The sequence below is a fragment of the Leptinotarsa decemlineata genome, unplaced genomic scaffold (assembly GCF_025532065.1).
Source record: "Leptinotarsa decemlineata unplaced genomic scaffold, Ldec_3_MD MMD2_tig00026307_RagTag_RagTag, whole genome shotgun sequence".
Classification (NCBI taxonomy): domain Eukaryota; kingdom Metazoa; phylum Arthropoda; class Insecta; order Coleoptera; family Chrysomelidae; genus Leptinotarsa; species Leptinotarsa decemlineata.
In genome coordinates, this window is record NW_027412681.1 from 3,734,721 (window position 1) to 3,762,366 (window position 27,646).

Genomic DNA, 27,646 nt, shown 5'->3' on the forward strand with positions numbered 1-27,646 from the left:
TTATTGTTTTCCTATTTTTTCATTGGTACTAAATTGAAATACATGTTTTCAGCACGGTGTTGTTTTCTATCAGTTCTATTATTTAATAAAATCATCCACTTCAATTGTGAAGGATTACTTTTATTCCATAAAATTCATGTGCGTCTGTCTCAAAGTTTAAAAAAAATGCAAGCGCTTGCTACATACCAGATCAATCAATTCATGAGCTGACCATTTAACGGAATATATCTTGACAGAACAGAAAGAAATGAATTCAAAGGTATTTGGCCAAGCAAGTGACTGCAAATTCTTTCACTTTTGACAATTACTGATGTATCAGGTGTTTGAATTTGAGTACAATTATAAAAATTGATATATTTTTTTGATGACACTATATATAGGACACCCAGTAGAACCATAAAAAAGTATACTCCTATGATTACTAGTCCAGGTTCGACTTTCAATGAATTGAAAGTCAAGAATGCATTTATATTTTTATATATTCTGTAAAACTAACAAGTTATCAGTCTCATGTATAATTTAGTTCATTCCCACTTCATTTTGTTACATTTTGAAAAACTCCCAACTGATAAATTACGCACCAAAACTGACAAGTGACGCATCAAAACAGTTAACGTATAATAACTGAGTGATAACGTATCAAAGCCGAGAGGATTTTTACACGTTTCATCATTTTTGATACGTTAACTATCACTTTTGGAGAAGCTAATGTTAGCAACCACTCGGCGCGAAATGCTCTGCTTAGTTCAAAAGTTACAGTTTCTTTTGTCGATCTAATTTGTTGCAATTTTTTGTCAAGCAGGAACTAGCAGTAGTCACTAAAGTGTCAGTCTAATCTTGCACAATATTTATGTTTATCAGTTGAAGAAGCCCTGAAACTATTGAGATACCTTTGAGTAAGTTCATCGTCTACATATTCCAAACACGACTGGGAGTACAAATTCGGATAAGCACAAATTGGGATTGAATCGACCTCACACTCAGGCACTTTGACTGAAGTTCCTTTGGTAGTATAGAGCCAGTAGTTTATCCTGTCGAGACACGGGCATTTCCAAGGGTTGTGGTGCAAGAGAACCTCTTCCACGGACATTTTCTTCAGAACCTCGTTGGAAATGAAATTGAGATAGTTGGCGGTGAGCAGCAACCTCTTAATCTTGATGTCGTTTGGAAAAATATCTTCATTGAGGACCTTCAGCCTGTTGTTCCTCAGTCCCAAGTATTCCAAATACGTCAATCCTTCGAAAGCATCTGGCTGAATAGCGCTGATTTCGTTGTAGTCGAAGAAAATTTGTTTCAGTTTCGGAAGAGCTGCGAAAGCTTTTCTTGGTATCGTTCTGATTTTGTTCTGCTGGAAATCCATAACTTCCAGATTCGGGCTGGCATCAAACCATTCTCTGTTCCAATATTCCAGGTTATTGTCGCTGCCGAACACTTTTTTCAAGGTGGTCAAGTTCGCGAAGGCTTGATTTTCGATGAAGTCTATTTGGTTGTTGTGGAATCTCAACTGTTCTATGCTGGGAATGTGGTTGAAGACATCTGTAATCAGAGAAAGGAAAAGACTCGTCTACAGAAAAAATATATCGACTATTTCAATAAGGAAAGAATTTGTTTTGTGCCACATTGATGAATCTCATAATATAATTTTGATTATCGTGTGACGAACTTTCTTGGTAGAACTAAAACAGAGTGGTCCATAGAAAACGTACCGTAAGTTGATTTGTAAAAGGGACAAGCTTTGACTCAAAAACCACTGCAAAACCTTCATTGATCTTCAAAGAGGAGTCATTTGCACTTGAGAATCAAGGGCGTTAAGTTTCCTGAATGTTACTTTATTTTTATTGAAAATTGGTCTATACAGTGCATTTCTTCAATGTCACCCCCCCTTTTATTTTTTGAACGGGTCAACTCAAATAATTGAAATTTGAAATAATGAAATTATTGCATGAATACTTTATTTTTAAGTGAAATTGACAGATGACACTTTCAAGATGGCAACTGGGGGCTATCTGGGAAAAAAATTGAATGGAAAGGGGGCCTTGTGACACATCATTTTGAAGCTCCTGAGGAATACTTCACAACCCGAAGTCAATATCTTCACCTACTACAAAATGGCGGAACATTTAATAATTTCCTGAAGACAAATACATTATGGCATTTCCAACAACCCGATTGGTTTGTTAAGTAATTTTTTTTTAAATTTATTTTATTTAAAGTCGCATCAACCTCTAGGGTTATTAGCGACTGAACAATGCATCGGTTGCAGTGGTATTATATACAGTTGGACAAGTTGACATTTTCTAAAAACTTTACAATATTTTCAAAATTACACTTAGGTCCCAATGCTTTCTAGATTAAGGGCGGGATGCTAAGAGTTAGTCTTTCGTTGGAATATAGCACACACTTTGTTAAGATATGGTCTACAGTTACGGGAGAGTCGCACACTTCACACATAGGACTGGTGTCGCCGGTGATGAGGTATCCATGGGTGAGACGGGTGTGGCCTATTCACAGACGAGATATTATGACCTGGGTTTACTGGGTTTACTGCAAGACCCATTTCATTGATCTTGCCATAATTCAGTGAGAATTTTTTTATAGTATGGTTTCATATCAGTATGGACAACATACTTTTCTGTACTATTTAAAGGCCTGATAGTGGCTTCTTTAGCTGATATGTCAGCCTTTTCATTTCCTTTCATACCTACGTGAGAAGGGACCCATATGAATTTTATGACTAGCTCTTTTCCGTAGAGTATATTGACTAGTTCTTTTATATGACGAATGATGGCAGGGTTGGAGTATAATTGGTTAATTGCTTCCAGGGCACTTAAAGAATCTGACACAATCAAAAATTTCATGGAGTTGTTCTTCTCTATGTACTGCAATGCTTTCCATGTGGCGTAAAGTTCCCCACTGAACACTGAGCTTTATTTTATTTTTTGTTTTTAAAAAATTGAAGTTACACCAACCCTCACGTTTTCTGGGAAACACATACCCAATATCCAGAAAAAATGAACGTTTGGTCAGGAATATTGGGAAACCATATTGTAGGACCTCTATTTATTGATCAAAATTTAACAGGGGAACTGTATTTGAATATGCTGGAAACTAATGTTGATCCTCTCATCACTGAAATCGCCGAAGCGAATCCTAATGAATTCGATATGGATATTGTATTCCAACACCACCACCACCACATTACTCCAGACAAGTAAGAAACTATTTGGATGCTACTTTTCCCGATCGTTGGATTGGCTGTCGAGGTCCTACAGAATGGCCAGCCCGCTCGCCAGATTTGACACCTTTGGACTTTTTTTATGGGGTATTTGAAGCAAACGGTGTACGGAACTGAACCTGCCTCAGTATTGGATATACGGCAGAGACTAATAAATATTTGTAGAGATATTGACGTTACTGTGTTCGAAAATGTTCGGTGTGAAATATCGGATAGGCTGTTCATATGTCAAGAAGTTCAAGGCAACCATTTCGAGCATCTTCTGAACTGACCTCAAGCTTATTACCTCATATTACGTAGTTAAATGTCAATGTATTCAGGCAATTATCGAAAGTTCCGCCATTTTATAGTAGTTTAAAAGATATTGACATTATATTCTAGGTTTGTGACGCACTTGTCAGGAGCTTCAAAAAAGACCAACCTTTCCATTCAATGGCGACTGGGTGCCATCTTGAATGTTTCATCTGTCAATTTTACTTCAAAATGAAGTATTCATGCATCAATTTCATTATCCCAAATTTCAATTTTTTGAGTTGATCCGTTCAAAAATTATGATTATTAATTATTAATTTATATATGATCATAGTGTGTAGGCTTCCACGGCCAGTGTCCAATAAATTTCAATAAACTATGTTTCCGGATTTATTAGCCGTAGCTGCAGGTTTTCATACCTGACGTTTTGTCTGATACTGCGGCAGACATTATCAAAGGCAATGCAGTAACGTTCAAAGTGATCTTCGACTAATTCTCATGAACGAAACGTCGTATTGCGAATTGGTTTATATCAGATTATAATAGATATGAAACAGTATTGAAAGTTCTTCTTTTTTTTTGTATTATTCGAAATGGAGACGGTGGAGCCATAAAACGAAATTCATCAATTCTAGTTTTCGGCGAATATTTCAAAAATAACCACTAGGTCCCCAAAATAAGAAACTTATGTCCAATTTACTCGACCTTGCAGGTCGGGTCGGTTGAATTCAATAAAAAACCAGTTTATATATTTGAATGAAGGTCTAAAAGAAAAAAAAACCTTCACATCAATTGAATTCATTTGTGATAACTTTTACTTCGAAAATGTCAACCTACTTTTTGGTATTTCCTTCAGATTACAATAAGATATTTGGACGTTTCTCAGTCTTGGTACATTCCTAAAAGCAAACGGTTCCAATAAGTCTAACTCGCAACCCCAAAAAGATACAGTCACCAGTTGCACCATATTTCTCACGGAATCCTTTCCTAAGACAGGCACTTTCTGGTTTCTGATGTATGCAAATTTGACAGTCCTTTCTCCAAATTCAATCCTTTCTAAACATCCGTTCACTGTCTTATTGAATTCTACATCGTCTTTATCGACTAACTGAACAAAAACGTTATCGAACGAGTTGCATTTTTCTTCAGAGTACCCGAATTTGATGCTCGTTAAAACTATGATTATTAAATATATACCGACTACTCTTAATTTGGTCATGATAGCCGCGAATATACTGATTCTTGTGTGTCGCTGCACGCTTGAAATTTGTTTATAATGTTGTAAGATATATTTCTCGGGACACTTCGTTTGGGGGAATCCAGTGATAGACCAGGAAATGAAAAATAAAAAGTCAGTCTGAAAGTTGTATATTCCTTCATTTTGTCTTTTTCAATAATCACACTCGTTGTGTTGCTAGGTTAGGTTAGGTCTAAAGTGAGTGGGTCTATTCGACTATCCATCGCAACTCGCAAGGGTTTATTGTGGCTCACACCTATTCACACTGGACCAAATAAACACAGCTTCTTAACGAAGCCGATCAGTTTGTATGGTGAGTGGTCCTTTAGGTCAGGTCCTTCCATCCATGTGTTCAACACTTGTTTGACAAAGCCTAAAGCGATGCCAATGACAGGTTCTGGTCCCATGAAGCTGCTTGCAGCACCCTTCCTTGCAAGGGAGTCAGCAGCCTTATTGCCTTCAGGCCATTGTGGCCAGGAATCAAGACCAGAGACAATCTGTTAAGTCTTGCTATCGAGGAGAATCATTTTTGGCAATTGCACCATAAGTGATCATTGGTCTGACAATCATCACATGAATCCAATGGATTTGTTTGGGACCTAAACTCCACAAATCTCTCGACTTGTCAATAGGGACAGTCTGGCTTTGTGTAAAACTTTTTCCAAGTGAGCGTTCCAGGTGAGTTTTCTATTAAGGACAATGCCAAGATATTTCACCTCCGTTCCAAATGGAATGACCTCACCATCGAGGGAAAATGGCGTAAGGTCGTCCAATTTTCTCCTCCTGGTGAAGGGGATTATCACAGTTTTGCTGGGGTTGACAGAGATCTGCTCCCTCAGGCACTAACTGTGAACAACGTCCAACGTTCTTTGGAGGATATTACAAACTACCCTTCCCGACGTGGACTTTGCCATTGTACTGCTAACTCATACCCTAGGGTTGGAAGTTTCTCCTCTAGAAAGTTCTAGAACAATCAGAAACTTTACAGAGTATTCGGAAGAATTCCACAACATTCTAGAACATCCGACATATTCTGGAATGTTGTGGAATGTTCGGACAGAGTCTAGAATGTTCGTCCCGGAATATCCCAGTTAATCCTAGGGTGATAAAGAGAGATGTAGAGTATGTGTTTATTATCCAAGATACATGACCTTATTGACAAACACTGGTAAAAAGAGAACATGTAAATAACTACATCCAGATAAATATACAATGTTGTGGAAATGGCCGCGGAGGTAGTGCGCCCAACTCACAATCGGAAGGCCGTGGGTTCGATTCCCACCTCGACCAAAAATTTTTGTCATACATAATTACCTTGAAATAATACATATAAATAATTACAAATAGGTAAAAGTACACATATATTATAACATATAAGCACCTTCAATTTTATATCGTTTTGTCATTAAAATATTCTTTGGATGCCAGTCTTTCATGTAATTTTTTTCTAAAAGTTTATGAGAATATCCATTTACTTTATATCTTCAGGAAGTTTATTATACATTTTGACACCGACATAAATTATTGAATCTTTGATCAGCGTGTATTTAGGAATTATTAATGATAAATTCATTGCATTTCGTGCAGTGCGACTGTTATTTTCATATAAAGATTTATTCTTGTAAATGAAATACGTAGCTTCTAAAATGAAGATTGAGGTTAGTGTCAGTATTCCGTGTTTCAGGAAAAGAGGTTTGCAGGAACTCAACCTATTTACTTGGCACAAATATCGTACCGCTCGCTTTTGCAGCAAAAATACACTCTCAAAGAGTTCATTACTATACGAACCCCAGAACTGGATTGCGTATCTCAATTTTGTCTCAATGAGAGCAAAATAGACATTTTTGCCGCATCATAACCTAACTCTTTAGCTGTAGACCTGAGGGCAAAACAGCCGGATGATAATTTTTTGTTTAGAATGTTATGTGCTCCTATCCGTGAAGAAGTTTTCTGTTTTAACTTGAAAGGCGTGCTTTTGAAGATATTGGGGCAAGAATTTTCGTGTTCTAAAAATGTCCAGAACAGTCGAGATACTCCCCAGGTCATTGTAGGACGATCAAGGGTGTGAAAGCCCTCTATTGATGTCCTTGATTTGATTTCAGGGTTCGAAAAAGCCATTCATCACCAACTAACTACATGAGCAGTCATCACACACCGATGAAAGTTTCAAAATAAAAAAAATACATAAAAACTGTGGCCCAAATATTGTAATGAATACAATAATTATATCGAACCCTCTATCTCCCACCCAAAAAAAAAGTTTTCGTAGTCACCAGTAAGGTGTGGTTTTGAAACTATAGAAATTTCTGAAACAGTTCAGAACAGAAAATGGTTGAAGCTTCCGCAGCCGAGGTTTTCAGTGTCACTATTTTTAGTAATACTCGAATTTTGTTAAAGTAGAATTGAATTCAAGTACTTGTAAGTAATTGTAAGTATCAGGTGTTCAAATTTGAATATAATTATGAAAATGAGGATGAAGATAAATCAGCTAGTGTTACCAACCACTCGACGCGAAATGATGCGCTTTTGTGTGTTTGATTCAGGAGTTACAGTTTTCTGTTGTCGACATAGTCTGTTGCAATTTTTCCAAGCAGGAACAACACTGTCAGTCACTAAAATGTCAGTCTAATCTTGCACAATATTTATGTTCATCAGTTGAAGAGGCCTTGACACTATTGAGATACCTTTGAGTAAGTTCATCGTCTACATATTCCAAACACGACTGGGAGTACAAATTCGGATAAGCACAAATTGGGATTGAATCGACCTCGCACTCAGACACTTTGACTGAAGTTCCTTTGGTAGTATAAAGCCAGTAGTTTATCCTATCGAGACACGGACATTTCCAAGGGTTGTGGTACAAGAGAACCTCTTCCACGGACATTTTCTTCAGCACCTCGTTGGAAATGAAATTGAGATAGTTGGCGGTGAGCAACAACCTCTTAATCTTAATGTCGTTTGGAAAAATATCTTCATTTAGGACCTTCAGCCTGTTGTTTCTCAGTTCCACATATGCCAAATAGGTCAATCCCTTGAAGGCATCTGGCTGGATGTCGCTAATTTCGTTGTATCCGAAGAAAATTCCTTTTAGGTTTGGGAGAGCTGCGAAAGCTTTTCTTGGGATCGTTCTAATTTTGTTATGCTGGAAATCCATAATTTTCAAATTTGGAGTGGCATCAAACCATTCTCTGTTCCAATATTCCAGGTTATTGTGCCTGCAGACCAATTTTCTCAAGGCGGTCAAGTTCGCGAAGGCTTGATTTTCGATGAAGTCTATTTGGTTGTATTTTAAACCCAACTCTTCTATGCTGGAAATATGGTTGAAGACGTCTGCAATCAGAAAAATAAAATGACGGTTTCACAAAAATACATATCGACTATTGAAATAAAGAAAGGATTTATATTGCGCCACATTGATACATCTCATAACATGATTTTGGTTGTCGTGTGACAAGGTTTCTCGGTAAAACTGATATAGAGTGGTCCGTGGAAACGGTACTGCAAGTTGATTTGTGAGGGGGACAACCTACAACCCAAAAAACACTACGAAACCTCAATTAATCTTCAAAGAGGAGTTATTTGCGCTTTAGAATCAAGTGCAAAGGACGTTCAATTCCCTGAATGTAGCGGTTTTTTTTTGAAAAATTGGTCTAACGAAATTTTCCAATGGGCTTTCGCTCGTTGGATAAGTTTAGATATAAGTATTGATTAACATTTAATATATTTCAACTATAGTTTTATTTTCTTCTTTATTTGCCTCACCACGTACAAGTTATTGCCCAGATAGTTTCTGTGGTTTTATACGTGTTTATTGAAGTGTTTTTCATTTTAACTTGTACCATATTCATGTCAATAAACACTCATTCATTCATTCATATGAACGAATAGAAAATACATTAGAAATAACTTTTACTTTGAAAATGTTAACTTACTTTTTGGTATTTGCTTCAGATTGCAAAAAGATATTTCGACGATTCTCAGTTTTGGTAGATTCCTAAAAGCAAACGGTTCCAATACATACAATTCGCAACCCAAAAAGTATAACATTACCAGCTCCACCATATTTCTTACGGAATGCTTTTTCAAGACATGCACTGTCTGGTTTTTGATAGATGCAATTTTGATAGTCCTTTCTCCAAATTTAATATTTTCTATACATCCGTTCACTGTCTTATTAAATTGTACATGGTCACTATCGACTAACTTAACATAAACATTATCGAACGAGTTGCATTTTTCTTCTGAGTATCCCAATTCGATGCTGCTTATCACTATGATGAATAAATGTATAACGAAAACTCGTATTTCGGCCATGATAGCTGGGAATATACTGATTCTTGTTTGCTGTATCGCTGCGTGATTGGAATATGTTTATAATGTAATAAGATATATTTTTCGGAACATTTCGTTGGGTGAATCCAGTGATAGGCTAGGAAATGAAATGAAAGTTCGGATGAAATTTGCATAGGTATTTCTTCGTTTTGTCTATTTCGATAATTATCTCCGACAGGAAGCTAACATGGAACTCCACTTACAGAGACTTTTTGCTGGAATCGGTTTTAGGGACTTTTGCTGTGAATCATACATCACTTATGAAATTATGTCGGTGCTATCTTTGTATGTTTACTCAAGTCTATTAGATATTCACAAAAGGACCCCCTTGTTCCCCAAGCAATCCAGTTTACACAATCATGATACACGTAACAGCAATTTTATCAAACCTCAACGTTTCAGACTGATGAAATCACAAAAAACTCTTATGATTTTAAATTGTATAATTCACTTCCTGCCAATATTGGAAATATGAATATGTTTTGTTTTAAAAAAAATTATAAAAAAATATAAAAAAAAACTGTTTTTATTCTACTTCAAAATATTTAGACCATGTGCATAGACACACTTTTGACGGAAGGAAATGCTCGTCGAACCTCCACACTTATTTTATTTTATAGAAAACTTTGTACCTTACACCTATTTGTTTCTCTGTTTCTATCAGAGTACAGCAAAAAGAGCATATGTGGCTTATGAGCAATGTCGGAGGACAGTAGGATGCGCATGGGGTCTTTCACCCCGTGTGGTCACCTGGATCTACACTGCAATAATAAGACCTATGTTAAACGTATGGAGCCATTGCATGGGGGCCGAAAGTTCTGCAAGCAACGGCCATCCAAAAATTATATCAAATACAGCGACCGGAGCCATGAGAACAACACCAACCGCGGCAATGGAATTAATTACGGGTCTGACCCCTCTGGACCTGTACGTTAAGAAGGTTGAGTTAATGGCCATGTTACAATTGCGCACGGCTGCTGTAAACCTCGAAGAAAGAATGGGTCAATTGAGGCTGCGCCTATGCCGAGAAGCTCTTACTGCGCAACCTCTGTTGCAGGCAACCAGTGATGTAATTGAACCCAGGTTTGTGTTCAATAAACCCTACAAAGTACAAATAAAACAGAACACAGAGTCAGATGCTATAAATGCAATACGCATATAAACAGATGGCTCAAAAACCAAAGAAGGCTTAGGATGTGGACTGGGAAAAATACCAGCGTGGTCCAAACAGAACTGGCTGGTATCTCAATCACCACAAACGAAATAACCAGGAAAGGAATTTCTGGCAAAAACATAACAATCTACACTGACAGCAGACAAGCCCTATTAGCCTTGAACAGACAACGTGTTACCTCAGGGCTAGTACTAGAGTGCCACCAAGATATAGCCAAAGCCTCGGTAGATAATAAAATTATCTTGAGGTGGGTTAAACAGCACGACAGGAGTAATGTTAATCGCATTGCCGACTGTTTAGCCAAGGAAGCGGCTAAGAATTTTAGGACCCAGTGGTACCTACGGCCGGATGACTTCGACAATTCCAGAACCAGCCAAATGTTTCACCCATGCTCAATCCCTAAAGAGGTGAGATGGAATCAAATGATGCATTCTTGCCAGAATCACCCTGGGCGACCCTGGAAAGCTAGCACTGAAGAAATATCTGGCGATGACCAGGAAAAATCTACGCTTTACATTAGGATTTCTGCCTGGCCACTCTCAAGTAAGGAAACACCTCTAAAATATGGGGCTAGTGAACACACCTCTATGCAGGATGTGTGAACAGGAAGATGAGACTGTCAGGCATGTCCTATGTGAGTGCCTGGAGTTACCGTCAATAAGAGAGTGTGTGTTCGGCGAGTCTTGGCCTACACTTGCCGATATAAAGGATATGTCTCCAAGTGACCTGTATACCTTCCTGGAAAGGACAGGATGAACGATAACCTAGGAGGACAACTCCTCGGGAGGATGTACAATGGGTCACATGTGGCCTAAGTGGCTACACTCACCCTCCCTACTCTACAAAACAGATATAGATACACTCGTTCAATTTTTTCAAGGACAAAACACAAACACTACAGGAAAATCACTGAGGCGACCTAAGAGCGGTGCCTGTGCGACGGTAGTGATTCACATTGGATTTGAATCGCCATAGATCAAATCCATCTGGAAAAACGTTCTCAGAAAGTTTATTTCACGTAAACGCAGTTCTATAAATGAAAGACTTCCTGAACGGTGAAGTGCAAATTGTACTGAGTTGAACCTTAAAATAATGAGCAGCCACATTCCGTCGCGTATTTCTGATATGCACCGCTCTTGGTGGAATCGAATGTGCCAAATCACTTAAATACTTCCCGTGAAAGTATCTATAGAAGAGAGACGAATCTTCAACCTATCTTCGATGTTCTAGCTAGAGTTTCAAGGTCAGCAAGTGATGTTTGCGTCTCCAATCAGGCGGATGGCTCTTTTCTGGATGGAATCTAGCAGCTTGAGGGTATGCTTGTTAACTCATACCCACGGGCTGGAAGTTTCTCTTCTAGAAGGTTCTGGAACAGTCAGAACCTTCTAGAATATTGGAAAGCATTTCACAAAAATCTAGAGCATCTCGAAATATTCTGGAACTTGTGGAATGTTCAGGAACAATCTGGAATGATCGTTGTAGTTACGGAGTATATCAGTTAATAATGGGACGATGAAGGGAGATTTGTTGTGTGGTAGCTCCCAATCTCATCTATCCGCGAAGAAGCTTTCCATTTCAAGGATGTAGACTACAGTTTTCGGCTTGTAGGAAATTTTCGATCAGTCGGGAAATATGTCAGATCATTGCAGAACTTCCAAGGGTTTGGGAGCTCTCTGTTGTTATGTCTTTGATTTTTATTTCAGGGTTCTTTAAATGAAAAAAAAAATGAAAAAAAATTGCCTCAAGAGCAAACAGAAATGCAAAATCCGCTACAGAAACTGCTCGATATGACCACCTTCTCTCTCTATACATTTTCTTAGTCTGCGAAGACACCCTCTCTGTACTTGAAATAGCATTCCAGGGTCGTTTCGTATGGCTTCACAATGTAATGTTATTCTATTCAACAATGCATCTCTTGTGTGAATAGGTGTAGCGTAAACAAGGCTTTTTAGATGCCCCCACAGAAAGAAATCCAATGGATTTAAATCCGGAGACCGCGATGGCCATGAATATGGCCCACCTCTACCAATCCATCTATTGTGGAAAATATGGTTCAGATGGTCACGCACAATCAAACCAAAATGAGGAGGAGCGCCATCATGCATAAACCACATATCGCTTCGGGTTTGCAATGGAACATGTTCCAAAAGTCCATTCAAATCGTTCTGAATGAACTCCAAATAACGTTCTCCATTCAATCGGTCCTGTAGAACGAATGGTCCTATACCAAACATTCACGTTGAATTTCCGTTGGTGTTTGGTTTGCAATATCCCATGGGGATTTTCTTCGGCCCATATATGGAGATTATGAGAGTTGATAACTCCATCTCTACTGAAACCTGCTTCATCAGTGAATAAAACTCGATTAATAAAAGTCATATCCTCTCTTTGCCTATCCATGAACCAATTGACATATTCCAGTCGTGCTGGAAAATCTTGAGGTGTCATGGCATGTACCTTCTGGATGTGAAATGGGTGGAGCAGTTGTTCCCTAATTATTCTATGAGTAGTGGACTTGGATGTATGGAACTGTTCTGATAGATTTCTGATGATCATTGAAGGATCATCAGCGACGGCTTCCAAAATATTTTCCTCCAATACAACGGTACGTACAGTCCTAGGAGCGCCCTCACCACCTCGTTTTGGCAAAACTGTACCTACAATAATATCGAAATAAAACAACGTGCTCAAATTAATTATCAATTATTACATACCTGTCTCCCTCAAGCTGCGATCGACACGCTCGAATGTTTCTCTTGACGGTACCGTTCGATTGGGAAAATGCTCGGAATACAGACGACGAGCTTCTGCAGCATTACAAAATGCTCGTCCATAAAATACATGCATATCTGCATATTCATTGAATGTAAACTGTTCGGCCATATCGAAAAAATTTAAAATATCCTATAGAATATTGACAATACAATGATAGTCATATGACAACGCACCACTCAACAAAACAAAATCGCATTCCAGTTTCTCATTTTTTATCAAAACTTTCTAAAAGGTTTTTTTGTCAACATCTGTGACAGAAATGGAACATAATTATTCCCTGGATATTTTTCACCTGATCATGTGCAGCCGTTTTTGTAGTTCATTCGTTTGCTTTTTATTAGTATAGTAAATATTTTTTCCGATGTGCGTTTTTTCAGCTAAATTTAGATTCGTGTTAAAGAATTTCTCCCATAAAATTATAATTATCAGTGAAACTCCTCAACAGTTTAGCTGTGAAGAAGAATTTGAAACATTCGAATGTTGAGTTTCATGAGATTCAGATAACTGATCAACACGAAACGTGATTATTCCACACGTATTATGTACATACAAAATATGGAATGAATTCGATATTTCATAGTAGAGTAGCTTGTTAGTTTAAAAACACCACGAATCTACAGAACTTGATATTTCTTTTGAAAGAATATCTGCTATCACAATTGTGACTTAAACTTCCATATAGGTACTGTACTTTTTGTTTACGACTTCATTTTAGCATACTCTGTATTATTCCTGTTATAAATGTTGTTGAATTAACGTTATCATTATTATTTTTGCTTTGATAATTATTCATTTCAAATAATGGTGGACGAGCGGGTTTGATGTCGTCGAGTAGAACTACATTTTTATCAAGACTCGTTGCTCCGATCGACTTTCCACACGAGTACTTTTATTCATAAAATTGTCCAAGTAACCTTAATTTGTTGAAAAATATTGAAAAATATCTGTCATTTCAAAGTTTTGGGGTGTGGACCATCGGGGGTAGTCCGTTCCTGACTTTGTAGCAAAACAACTGACTCCTGCATGAAAGCTCATCGACGGAATTCATTTGTTTAGTCAATTACCAAAATTTGGATGATTTTGAATATTCACTTGAAAAGTTATCAAAGAAAAACATTTCTCATTTTGTAACTTCGAGGGCCCGTAACTTGGTTACGAAGACTTTCAGGAAAAAAAGTTATATGAAGTACTGGTGATATTTTGACCCCATCTATACATTCCCGAGAGGAAAAGAGGAAGTCCAGGGACACCCTGTATATGTATTAATCGAATATAACATCTGGGTATTACATTCCTCAAATGTCTGTTGAAAAATATCTTCATATATTTTTCCAATCGAGGGGTTTTTCATTAATAATTCAGTGGGTTTTGAGAACAGAAAGACAGTTCGTCCGAAACGTCAGCCCTTTTGAGAAAGCAAAGTTTGACGATTTTATTTTTCCAATAGTTCAGTTCATTTTTAGACAAAATTCATAAATACGACAAGTTACTGAATAACTAGAGCCTTCAAATGTTTATATTAAGAAGTAACTTTATGGGGTGATTTTTTTAGTTTGTTCTGTAATACACTTTTATCTTTTATCGTCCATGAAAAATGCTTTTCAAAGAATACAAATAGAACACCATGATTTTGAACTGATATTTATTAGAAAACAACATTTTTTTGTTATAGATAATATTGTTTATTCAACTAATTATCAATTTATTGATTACTTTATGGTCGTAGTCATTACCCACTCGGTTTAATTCCATCAAAACCAAGCAAATGTGCTTTAATTCAACACGAAAACATCAAGTTTCGATAAACAAAGCCTCGACCGCCGCAACTAGCCTGCGAAACCACCCCAGTCGCGCCACCCGAACATCTCAATCAAAACGCGACCTAAAACATCTTCAGCACTTGCGCCGCTTCTGCGAAAGGGGGTTTGCCTCGCCGATTCAGTTTTGCTCTGACTGCCGACGTGGACGCTTGGCATGCGGCTTCCATTGACGCGCGTCGCGACGATCCGGTGAAAATGGGGGCGGGAACCCCCAACGACACCATCCGGTGCGTAGACGGCTTGCTGATGCCTTGCTGGCAGCCGCTGGATGACGTCCCCATGGTGGAACGCGTCGGCCGCGGCCTGGTCTACTTCTTCGTCCTGATCTACCTATTCATCGGTGTTTCCATAATCTCCGACCGCTTTATGGCAGCCATCGAAGTCATCACCTCCCAGGAGCGGGAGGTTTCCGTCAGGAAACCGAACGGCGACACCCAGATCGTCGTGGTAAGGATGTGGAACGAGACTGTGGCTAACCTTACCCTCATGGCGCTGGGGTCCAGCGCTCCTGAGATCCTTCTCAGTGTCATAGAGATCTACGCCAAGAACTTCAACGCGGGTGACTTGGGGCCGGGAACCATCGTTGGCTCTGCAGCTTACAACCTCCTGGTGATCATGGCGCTCTGCGTGTCCGTCATACCCGATGGAGAAGTGCGGAAGATAAAGCACTTGGGGGTATTTTTCGTGACAGCCACGTGGTCGGTGTTCGCTTACGTCTGGCTGTATCTGATCCTCTGTTTCTTCTCCCCGGGTATTGTTGAGATATGGGAGGGCCTATTGACCTTCTCCTTCTTTCCATTAACTGTCCTGACGGCCTACGCTGCCGACAGGAAGATCCATAGGTACATTCAGAAGGACTACCGCATGAACCGTCGGGGGGTCATTGTGCAAGCCGAAGGGGATAACCTGGAACTCGGAAACACCGAGCTGCTGGCTCTGGACGATGTCCACGAGGACATCAAGCAGGATTACATCACCACGTTGAAGGAGCTGCGTCAGCAGAACCCACACGCCGACCTGGGCCTGCTGGAGAAGATGGCCCACGAGATGCTTCTCAACAAGGGGCCAAAATCTCGTGCTTTCTACCGCATCCAAGCCACCAGAAAGCTGATGGGCAGCGGGGATCTACTGAGGAGGATTTCCGAGAGGGCTCAGAGCGATCTGAGCGAGGTAAAGGCGGAACTGCAAAGAGAATCGGGAGCTGCGGAGTTCAACCAATCGGCGAGTCGAGTTTACTTCGAGCCGTCGAAGTATACTGTGTTGGAGAGTTGCGGAAGGTTCGAGGTGAGGATTGTGAGGAGTGGTGATATCGATTCTCCCTTGACGGTGGAGTATACTACCGAAGATGGTACGGCGCAAGCTGGGAGTGATTACGTCAAGGCTAAGGGAAAGCTCGAGTTTGGACCTGGAGACAAAGAGAAGAGGTTTGTAGTGTACTTTTTTTACGACCACTCGTAATAATTATGCAAAATAGTCGCTTAGTCGCTTAGCAACCGCGGCACCCAATGCGCGAACAGCTTTCTCATGCCTAAATGTTGATTTAATATGTGACATACAGGTTCTTTTGACATGTTCATAATCTCTGCTATCTGTCTTACTGTAATTCGGCGGTCATCTAGCACCATTTGATGAACTTTGGCGATATTGTTGCAAGTTGCAAGTTTTGGACGTTTTGAACGTTCATCGTCTCCTGAACTGTCATTACCATGTTTAAATTCATCTGTCTAAAATTTCACTGTGCTGAATGATGGTGCAAAGTCCCCACACACAGAATCCAACTCATCTTTGATTTTGCGTAGGCGTCTTGCCTTTCAAAAATAAATATTTGATGATAGTTCGATACTCGAATTTGTCCATTTCCATAAAGACACTAACATCAACTCACTCAAACAACTATTACAAAACAACTGCTCGTCCAAATTGGCTGAATTTTTGGTGAGTAACTGTCAACAAATGAACAATGAAAATCACTAGCTTTCATTCACAAGTGTTGCTATCTTCATATTGAGGTCAAAAACTTTTCTGACTAGTCTCGTACAAACAATTCTTGCAAAGTTGATAGAGAAATTAGTTAAAATAAGACTTAATGACCACTCCTCATCAATTTGGGTTTCAGGAAAACAAAAGCATTAATGACACAATATTTAATTTTTTTCATAAAGCATACAGCAACTTGAATGATGGTGAGGCGACTGCGGCTGTGACTTATCAAAAGCATTTGATTGTGTTAACCACAGAATACTGCGGCGGAAGCTACATCATTATGGAATTGCTGGAAACTGCCTAAAATGGTTTGAATCCTACCTTACAGGACGTAGACAGTTTGTTAAAACCAATAGATGCTCAAGTACAAAGAACGTGAAAGCGGAAGTGCCCCAAGGATCGATCTTAGGACCCATATTTTTTTCACTATATGTAAATGACCTGGCTACTGTACGTATTTCTGGTAGTTTCACCATTTTTGCAGATGATACCACACTTTTGTGGCATAATATAAATCAACAGAATTTATATGGAAGCATCTATAATGACCTCAGCGAAATTAAACAATGGTGCGATGCAAATCTGCTGTCATTCAACACTAAAAAAACTAGTATAATTACTTTCAAGTGCAATCTACCAGATTCATATGGAAAGTACAATAGTGGAATCTCTACAAAATTCTTGGGAATTAATATCGATGAGTGTCTAAAATTTGAGGAGCATATAGCCATTGCAAGCCATTGTTTTTAATGGACGGAATTTTAACTGTGCCTTCATTGTTTATTCTTGGATCAGCATGCCTTTTACACAAAAACAAAGGTATCTTTAATTCTCCGCTTCACTACAATAATACTAAACAAGCTAGCCAATTAGAGGTTCCTATCCCAATAAGTAGTCAAATCAAGAACTCAATTATATATAATGGAGTGAAACTGTATAACAAGTTACCTAAAAGTTCAACAGAATGCGTCACGCTACTATCTTTTAGGAGAAACTTGAAGGCAATTCTGGTCAAAAAGGCTTACTATACATTAAATGAATTTTTTGAGGATAACATGTATGTGTGTATACACATGTATACACACATACATGTGTATGTATGTGTGTATATATGTTTGTATATGTATGTATGTATGTATGTATGTGTGTATGTATGTATGTATGTATGTATGTATGTATGTATGTATGTATGTATGTATGTATGTATGTATGTATGTATTTATGTATGTATGTATGTATGTATGCATGTATGTATGTATGCATGTATGTATGTATATATACATACATACTATTTGTATTTTTTATTTATACATTTATACAAGAATTACTCAATCATAGTTTCACCCAAGTACAAGATTACATTTCAACAAAGATACTGTTTGTGTATGTGCTCATTTGTGTATATTAGTACATTTATATATTTTCTTAACAATTTATCAATATTTATATTCATATTAATATTTATTATTATTTATATTTATTATATTTTATAGTACAAGATTACACTTTAACAAAGATACTGTTTGTGTATGTGCTCATTTGTGTATATTAGTACATTTATATATTTACTCAACGATTTATCAATATTTATATTCATATTAATATTTATTATTATTTATATTTATTATATTTTATAGTACAAGATTACATTTTAACAAAGATAATGTTTGTGTATGTGCTCATTTGTGTATATTAGTAGATTTATATATTTACTTAACGATTTATTAATATTTATAATTATTTTTTTTGCAGAAAAATGTTTGTCGACAAGATGTATTTCTTATGACATTAAACGTATATATTTCTCTCTCTCTCTCAATTTATGAACATGTAAATCTTAGTTCAGTAAAATATGACTAATATCCATCTTGAAAAAATTAGTACCTACAGGAAAAAAACATGTTGGAATGTGAAGAAAGTATCTCTCTCTCAATTTATGAACATGTAAATCTTAGTTCAGTAAAATATAACTAATATCCATCTTCAAAAAATTAGTACCTACAGGAAAAAAACATGTTGGAATGTGAAGAAAGTATCAGTAAATGCAATAAGCTCATGAGGATGAGCTTGGGAGAAAATGGATGAGTCAGAAAGAAAAGGAAAGAAAAACAAAAGGTCGAAAATGCAAGTGTTCATTTCAAACAGTGACTAATGAAATATTTAGAAAATCTTCCAATGAGCCACCTTTGCTGGGGAGTTAAAAAAAGACTAAGGAGGCCTAGTAAAGATGATGTGTTAATACATTTTCATCATCAATTATTGTCCTGTTTGCCTCATGTACGTTCCCTAATTTCGCCTCTCTTTCCGCAGGATATTCCTGGAAGTCATCGACGACGATGTCTTCGAGCCCGATGAACACTTCTACGTCCGTTTGTGCTCCGCTCAGCCCCCCAGCAGCCTGGGCTCGCCCACCCTCGCCACCGTGATCATCCTGGACGACGACCACGGCGGTCTTTTCAAGTTCGAGTCGCAAAACCACGAGCTTGTAGAAAGCGTCGGTCACTACGATCTGCGGGTGGTGAGGTGTTCGGGGGCGAGAGGGAGGGTCGTCGTTCCATACTGGACCGAGGACGGCACCGCCAAGCAGGACAAGGAGTACGAAAAGGCCGAGGGAAGTTTGGTGTTCGAAAACAACGAATCAGAGTGAGTAATATTTATTCAATTACAAATTGAAGAAGTTCAAGTATATTTTGGAATATTACGAAAGGACTTAAGGAACTTAGGCCCTCATTTGCTTTGAGGATACAATTATCGAATGGCTAGCGGCATTCAGATGAAGCTCTTCTACAACCTAGCCAATCAGTTTCAAACAGACTGAACTGAAACACTAACAACAAGCGTGTTTTTTAGTCTTTTTGAACTATATTTATTTCATCTAAACTGTGGGATCAATCAGCCGTAGGTATATTGTTTAGAAAAATGACCACTAATATTTTCCGATTCCGGAGAGGGGGCCTGAAAAACAGCTACCAAGCCCAAGGCAGTAGTCGCGAAAAGGAGGATTACAAATAAGGCAGGCGCGTGGTAATGAAAAAAATACTTGTTTCAAATGAAGAAATACATGTAAAGTGAGTTCGAATTATATCCAGGAGGTTACGTACTTCGCCATCTGCCCGCGAATAGATCAAGCAAAAATATCGATATATGAAAGAGGCTATGTACAGCGCCATCTTCCAGCGAATAGATCAAATAATGTCACTAATTTTGTCAAATACAGATCCCGAGCTTGAGAGTTACAAACAAACAAATAAACAAATGAAGTTAATAAAAGCGTGTTGAAAATTGGGCTGATTTGGATTTCAAAATTGGTATCATTATATCACCTTCTTATTTGTGAATATTAGAGCTTCGACTTATTTGCAGAAAGTCGTGATACTGAGAGCTTTCCTAAGACTAAGAGAGGAAGCAATAAACATTTTAGCGGCATGGTAACCAAAGCTTCTTTCAAAGTGAATATCTCGTGGATATGAAGCTATTTCAACACGCTTTTATTAGCTCCACTTATATTTTTGTTTGTAACCGACTCCTTTGGATTTGATTTTGACTACCTTCAAACGGACAGATGTATTTTAAACACCTTGTACACTTATCAAGAATCGATGGCAATACAATGATTCCGTAAGTTTATTCCATTATCATGATTAGGATCGACAGAATTCAATAATTTTCTCACACAGACTCTGTGTGAGAGCAAGTGAGACAAATGGGCTTGAAATAACAAGCCAAACTAAAAAGTGGGTAACAAATAATAGTTTGAAAATTAAAAAAACACGTTTTTTTAAGGTGCTAAATATCTATTGTTATAAATACTTGATCGAGCTCTTTGCCAGATTGGAGCCATAGTGTTCAAGTTCTAGTATATATGTGGAAATGTGTTTCCATTATATTAATTTCACGACAAAGGTTCAAATTATATCTTTCCAGGGAAGCATTCTCTACCTCTTTTCATTTTCTCATTTCATTTATAATATTTTCATTGTTATCCCCTTGTTATTTCTATAAATTGAAAAACGGAAAAATAAACATTGATGTTGACCCCCCCATTAGATAATTTCATCATTTCTATGTTGCGGAAAAGGGTTAAACAATTTGTGAATTATTATTTGTCCATATCGTTCATATCCATTTTCGTATTTTCCTTCGCTTCACCGGAATTTCAATATTGACACACGAAGCGAGCTTTTATGAGAATTTGATGCGACCTGAATAGATTATGACATAGCGGGATGAAAAGATGTGTGGAATTCATGCTGGCGAATTTTCCCGAAAAAAATCGTAAAAAGTAATGGGGGGATAAGAATCATCTGTCTATATTCACGTCACGAGCAGCGATGAGGGTTGGCTTCGAACTATTTATGACTTATTCAATATGGAATGAGTCACATGGAACGGAGTTTTGATTTTTCCCGCGAATTTGTAACTGTGATTTTCCAACTAACTATCACCAGAAAATAATTTCATTAAATCTATTATCCCAAGACATGAGACCGCAGAGCCGGAATCAGGATCATCCGACCTACTTATTTTGAATGATGAAACTAATTGTCCTTTATTTTCAGTATTTCAATATTAAATTTTACAAAAAGGATTTGAAGCTTTATATCTTCTATTAATTATCTGCGAGCGCTTTCGACAGTTGGTAGTACTGTCATCTTCTAGGCACTCCTCAAACTGAACTTGTCATCTTGTCGTCTGCCTCTTTATACGGTCAGAGCGTCTCAACTCAGGTATTTCAGGTACTTTAGATAAATTTGCCTGTATTTGTACTGCATCAGGTACTCTTCTTTGTGTTAGATCTTCTCTTGGAATGTGTATGGTTTTGTTTAATATATTGAATGTGAGATCTTGTTGTGTTTTGATTTGTACTTGTTCTTCGATAAGAGATTTATGACTGTTAAATTTATGGATGTTCAAGTTTTCCCAAATGTCCATGCGGTTTCCCTTGTTGTTTTGTATGGCGAGTGTTGCGAGGTTTGATTTATATACTATTGGATTTATGTATGCCTTTTTGTGCTGACTGTACCTTTGGATTAGTTTTTTCTTGGTTTGGCCGTTTCATGGGCTCGGGAATGTCATTATAAATTGCACAGATCTGGTAGCTGAAACTCCTTCTAAAGAACTCTGTGCGAAAGGATGGCGGAGTTAGTCGGCCTTTATACCTTACACTAATATTATGCACATCAGTTCTAAAAGTGATTTTCTGGTGTAAATAAGACGGCACTTTACTATTTATTATTTTGTGAAACAAAGTTGCAGCATTTAACACTCTCCTGTCGTTCATATTTAACCAGCCGGTATCCTTCAGTTTATGTGATATTCTTTCTCTTCTTCTTATACCAAAAATTAACCGTAGGCAAGAATTCTGAACTTTTTGTATCTTTTTCTTGAATTGGTTGGTTAAACATGTACCATACAAAACATCGTCATAATTGAATATAGATAAAACTAATGATTCGCACAAATTCGCCTTCACCTTCATGGGTTGGAAATTTCGGTGTCCATATATAATATTGAGTGAATAATATGCACGCCGAATAAATTGATTAACCTGGCTTTCGAATATCAAGTCCTTATCTAAAATGATGCCCAGGCTTTTGGCTTCTGGGACAACCCCAAGTACATGATCATTTACTACTACTTTCACAGATTTGCAAATATCATTTCTAGGGCCCTTTGGTCCGAAAACAATAACATTGGATTCACTACAATTTATATCTGAGCAGTGATCAGAAGCATTTTCCACAAATAATTTTAAGTCACTATTGATTTGAGTACACGCATTATCTATCATTTCAGGTGAGAAGCTATAATACAACTGGGTATCGTCTGCATACAAATGTATATTACAAAATTTTAAACATTTTGCAATTTGAGATGTGTAGACAGCAAACAAAAGGTGTCCCAAAATAGAGCCCTGTGGCACTCCACATATCAACTTCAAATATTGTGAGCTGTTTCCTTCTATGGTAACCTTTTGTTGACGGTTGGTGAGATACAATCTGATTAGTGATATAGCATTTTTAGAGAGTCCTATATAGCCAAGAATTAATAACATTAAATCGAAATTAATAGTATCGAACGCTCTACTGAAATCAAGAAGTACCAATACTGTATTATTTTTTTCGTCACGTGTTCTAATAATATGGTCCACTATATGCAACAAAGCAGTTGTATAACTATGTCCTTTACGAAATCCGGATTGAGTTATTGGAAGTATAGAGAAATTGTCAATGTGTTCTTTCAACTGAACTTTAATAACTCTTTCAAAAACTTTGAATCCAACTGAGTTGGTTTGGGCTTGACCAGAAGATTACGTGGCGATTAAAAATGTTATTTTCAGTTTCAACGATGTCATGTAATATTGCGACGTCCCGAGTAGAGAGGACTGGATCCTCCGAGAGAAGGAAATATGGACAGCAGATAGTTGTTGGTTCACAGACGGATCAAAAACACCTAAGGGTTCTGGTGCAGGTGTTTTTAGTCGCACACCCAGGACAAATATATGAACCTGCCTAGGAACTAATGCGACTGTATTTCAAGCGGAAATTTACGCTATTGGATTATGTGCAAAGAAGGGTGCTGCAAGTAGGTTCATCGGACGAGAACCTGTCATTGGCACCGCTTTAGGCTTTGCCAAACAAATATCGAACACCTGGATGGTAAGAAAATTTATGGACTTCTGGCAGAATCTTCCAGGATTGGCTCACTCCAAGGCATTTAATCGCCCTTCGAAGCTTGATACCAAATAGTTGTTAGACTGCATTAGGGATGAATTACGATGTCCAATAGGCCTTCTTACAGGTCACTGTCGATTGAATCATTATATGCAGTGACTCGGTCTGTTGGAAGACAGTGTATGTCGCCTCTGTTTGGAAAATGATGAAACAGCAGAGCATACACTTTGTTCCTGCCCCGCTGGGAAGCAAATCAGGTTCTTAGAGTTCGGCAGATCCGTACTCTAACCATCTGACCTGAAAGACCACTCTCCATACAAACTAATCGGCTTCGTTAAGAAGCTGGGTTTATTTGGTCGAATGTGAATAGGTGTGAGTTGTGAAGGAACGAATAAATTTGAGGACGATTTCATATCAAACGAACCCATGACAGACATCATAGTGGATGATCTGATTAATAATTTAAATAATGAGGAAAACTGCATCGGAACAGGAATATGGTGATGATGTTTCAGAGAATGAAGATGATAATCTATCCGGAATCGAAACGCTTTCTAACGAAAATCATGTATACATATAATCTATAAATGTTATTATCAATATTGAAAGCGATGTTTTGTGGATTATCTACCTGATAAGTTTCATAATAATTTTAAGTAACTATGAATTCAATTATTTTTCATTCCATCCTCACCCCACAAAATTCGAGATTCGTTAGAATTGGGTCACATTTAGGCATATCATTACGTTTCAACGAAAACCTAAACAAGAAGAGAAACACGATTTCCCGAGGCTCAAAATTGCGAAACAGCGTTGTTTCTCCAGCACCATTATAAGTTCTGAGAAAATGCGTGTGTAACCGCGCCCTTTCTAATTAAGTTAACAAACTTTTCCGCTTTTCCCGATCCCTTTCGAATGAACATCAGGACTGTCGTTGTCTTACGCAATTTCGCTACACACACAAACACACCCCAAAAGTCGATTCCCGTTGCCTAATTATTTCTCAAAGTAGGAAGGAAAATATTTCCAGATATTGCATATTGAAATTATTGAGGTAAATGACATTGAACTATAACTTGGAGAAACATAAATAACATATCTCTCGAATGACATATTGAAATTATTGAGGTGAATGACATTGAACTATAACTTGGAGAAATATAAATAACATATATCTCGAATGACATCGAAAAGAAAAACAAAACTCACATCTATTGACGTACTGACGTCAAGTTTTGCAGGGTATCAAATTACTGATGAGAACCATTGAAAACTACTCCCAGTTCTCATTTTCATTCAGTATCAAAAATCTCTAATATTCACCTCCCACCTTATTTCAAATTGGTTCCGTTCGATGTCACAAATTAATTTCCAAGTATTCCCCCGGAAGACTCTTGTGAACTCATAGATGAAATTCTATTCAAATTTCAATTCAAATAAGTTTATTAGTTCTTTTTGTTTTTATACTTATGGTTAGGTGTGAGCCCCTGTTATAGGATTTTCTCCTCTTCAGGGCGGGATAGTTACTACAACTAATTCTTGAATTGAAGGGGTTATATTTTTAGGAGTGGTTAATTTTTGGGAAAGAAAGTTTTTGGCTTTCTACTACTCCATCTTGATACAAAAAAAGGATGAGGGAATCTTCCAAAGAAAGGAAAAAAGTAATTAATTTGAAAATAAGTAACTCTACACATGGATGTGTAGATCATGCAAAGAAGTAACTTTCAGACACAAACTGAAAGAAAGTCCTCCTGAAACAGCTACTTTCATATAAACATTGAATTACACGAAAGAAAAAAATTATTTCGAAACAAATACTTCTATATGAACACTGAATCATACAGAAGATACTTTTCTCTACTCAGTTTGTATTTCAAACATTCGTTGTGGAATAAAAACCAGATATCAATCACATGAGTTCTACTTTAAATGAATGGTAACAAATTGCTCTTACATGGAACACTGTCATCCTCACTGGTATACATCGATGTTTCGATGCCCCAAGGCTCTTCAGTACCAAATTGGATAACATTATAGAAATAACACATAATTTATTCATGAATTACGATTTTTTAATGTCACAGAATAAACTTGATTTGCTTATGTCTTTCCCAAAAATTAATCACTCCTGAAAATATAATCCCTTCAATTGCAATAAAATTCCTCTTGGCTGGGATTAAATCAAATAGGTGATTGAATGTCATCACGATGTCATCGATGACACCAGCAGATCAAGCTTATTCCGTGACATTAAAAAATCGTAAATTCATTAATGAATTGTGTGTATTTTCTATAATGTTATCCAATTTGGTACTGAAGATCATTGGGGCAAGTGTCTTAAGGCGAAACATCGATGTATACCAGTGAGGATGACAATGTTTCATGTAAGTGCGATTTGTTACCATTCAGAACATACCAAAAGTATCTTCTGTATAATTCAGTGTTCATATAGAAGTATTTGTTTCGAAAGAATTTTTTTCCATCGTGTAATTCAATGTTTATATGAAAGTAGCTGTGTCGGGAGGACTTTCTTTCAGTTTGTGTCTGAAAGTTACTTCTTTGCATGATCTACACATCCGTGTATAGAGTTACTTATTTTCAAATTGATTACTTCCTTCCTTTCTTTGTAAGATTCCCTAATTCCTTTTTGTATCAAGATGGAGTAGTAGAAAGCCAAAAACTTTATTTCCCAAAAACTCATTCTTATACATGGTTACTTACTTCTAGGTTAGTATGTGGGTTAGTTCATATGTCTTAGTTCTAAGTTAGTTGGTGTCCGTTTTCATGGCAGTGGTCGTCTTTAGGCTGGATCGTCTGGGTTCTGCGAATGTGAATTAGGTGTCCGGGTGGTTGTCCTTGAATTGGATCATGTGATTTCTTGTGTTGTTATTTTGTTTTCGTGTGTCGTATTGGTCTTGGCATGTAGGTTGGTGTTGTGTTGGTGTATTGACAGGGGCTCAAGCCGCCCGCTATCTGACAGCCAGAGGGTATTCCTCCAGGACATCAGGAATCGCTCCGGTAGTTTCTCCGCTGTTCCGAGTAGTCGTGCTGAGGAGAACAGGAGTTTTCTATTTGGCATGGCTTCGATCTCCAAGGGTCGGCCAGTATCTCTATCGCAGAGTGGTTGGTGCTGTTGATGATTCTCTTGGCATACTTCTGCCGGAGCTCCTGCAAACAAGAAGAAACGGGTGTAATGGCTGTTTTGATTTTATTACTGATGGTTTTGTATTGGGAGTTGAAGGGGTGTATGTAGTGTAGGTTGTGAATGTTTCTTAGGCTTTTCCTCCAAGTCACTTGAACTCTTCCCGTGAAAGTACGCTCAATAAATTACGTAAGCAAATCATTCAAAGTCTCTGATAGGCAAGTTCGGGGAATGTGCTGTTAAAACTCTATTACACACGTATAAAATGTTCATAGGATCGATCATAGAATATAAAGCTGTGATCTACAGCACCATCATTATATCCGGACATCATTATATCCGGTTCGCAGACATTAATGTTCTTGAAGAAAACCGATGCATTTCACAATGATCTTGAAATAGAGGTTACATTTCTTAGAACAGCATAAGAAAATTAGCCGGAAAACAAATTCACTGAAGAGAGCTATTTTGAGCTTCTATGTATAGTTTTCCTTCCGAATTCAACGTTAATTTATCAAATTATAGCCACCCTGATATTAACGAGAATCGTCTTCAATTTTATTCCAGTTACTACTTTACAGTAAACTACTGTATCATCGATGAAGCTAACCATTTTGCCACTAATTTCGAAGCTGAATATACTGTTCAGAAGTATATATTATATCAAAGTTACTTGGGGTACTCCGAACGTTAATGATTTCAATGTTATACGAACATTGTCAATGTCACTGCTTATCCTCTATTTGATAAATGAGTAAAAGTCCGCATGTCTTTTTCTAATAATAATAATAATAATAATATCGTTAATTGTGCATCAAAACTATATTTATACATAAAAGGAAATGGGTTAGTCAAAGGTTATCTTCCACCCCCCCCAAAAATGATACTGTGAGCGAAAGAAAATAATTATAAAAATATTTATTTACTATCATAACAATGACAGAGAAGAGAAAAAATAATAGATCATATAGTTGCTAATAACTCTTAATATTCATAACATTATTTTATTGCACAACCATACA

At 37.5% G+C, this 27,646-nt stretch overlaps 2 protein-coding genes across 3 annotated transcripts in view; one reads left to right on the top strand and one right to left on the bottom strand.

Annotated features, from left to right (window-relative positions):
- Positions 1 to 461: 461 nt before the first annotated feature.
- Positions 462 to 9,064, bottom strand: LOC111506952 (uncharacterized). The gene is made up of 4 exons (XM_074181099.1): positions 8,657 to 9,064; positions 7,354 to 8,054; positions 4,325 to 4,874; positions 462 to 1,536 (listed from the first exon to the last, which is right to left on the bottom strand). The coding sequence occupies exons 1-4, from the start codon at positions 9,036 to 9,038 to the stop codon at positions 827 to 829; spliced, it is 2,343 nt and encodes a 780-aa protein (XP_074037200.1). The 5' UTR covers positions 9,039 to 9,064; the 3' UTR covers positions 462 to 826.
- A 5,796-nt stretch (positions 9,065 to 14,860) lies between these two features.
- The window catches only part of Calx (sodium/calcium exchanger 3), a 176,433-nt gene continuing 163,647 nt past the window's right edge, over positions 14,861 to 27,646 (top strand). The window contains exons 1-2 of one of the 2 annotated variants that reach the window (XM_074181383.1): positions 14,861 to 16,249; positions 19,119 to 19,451. In XM_074181383.1, the coding sequence (XP_074037484.1) occupies positions 15,021 to 16,249; positions 19,119 to 19,451 (1,562 nt within the window). In that variant the 5' untranslated portion in view covers positions 14,861 to 15,020. The remainder of the gene's footprint in view (positions 16,250 to 19,118; positions 19,452 to 27,646) is intronic. The other variant, XM_074181382.1, reaches the window with a different exon arrangement.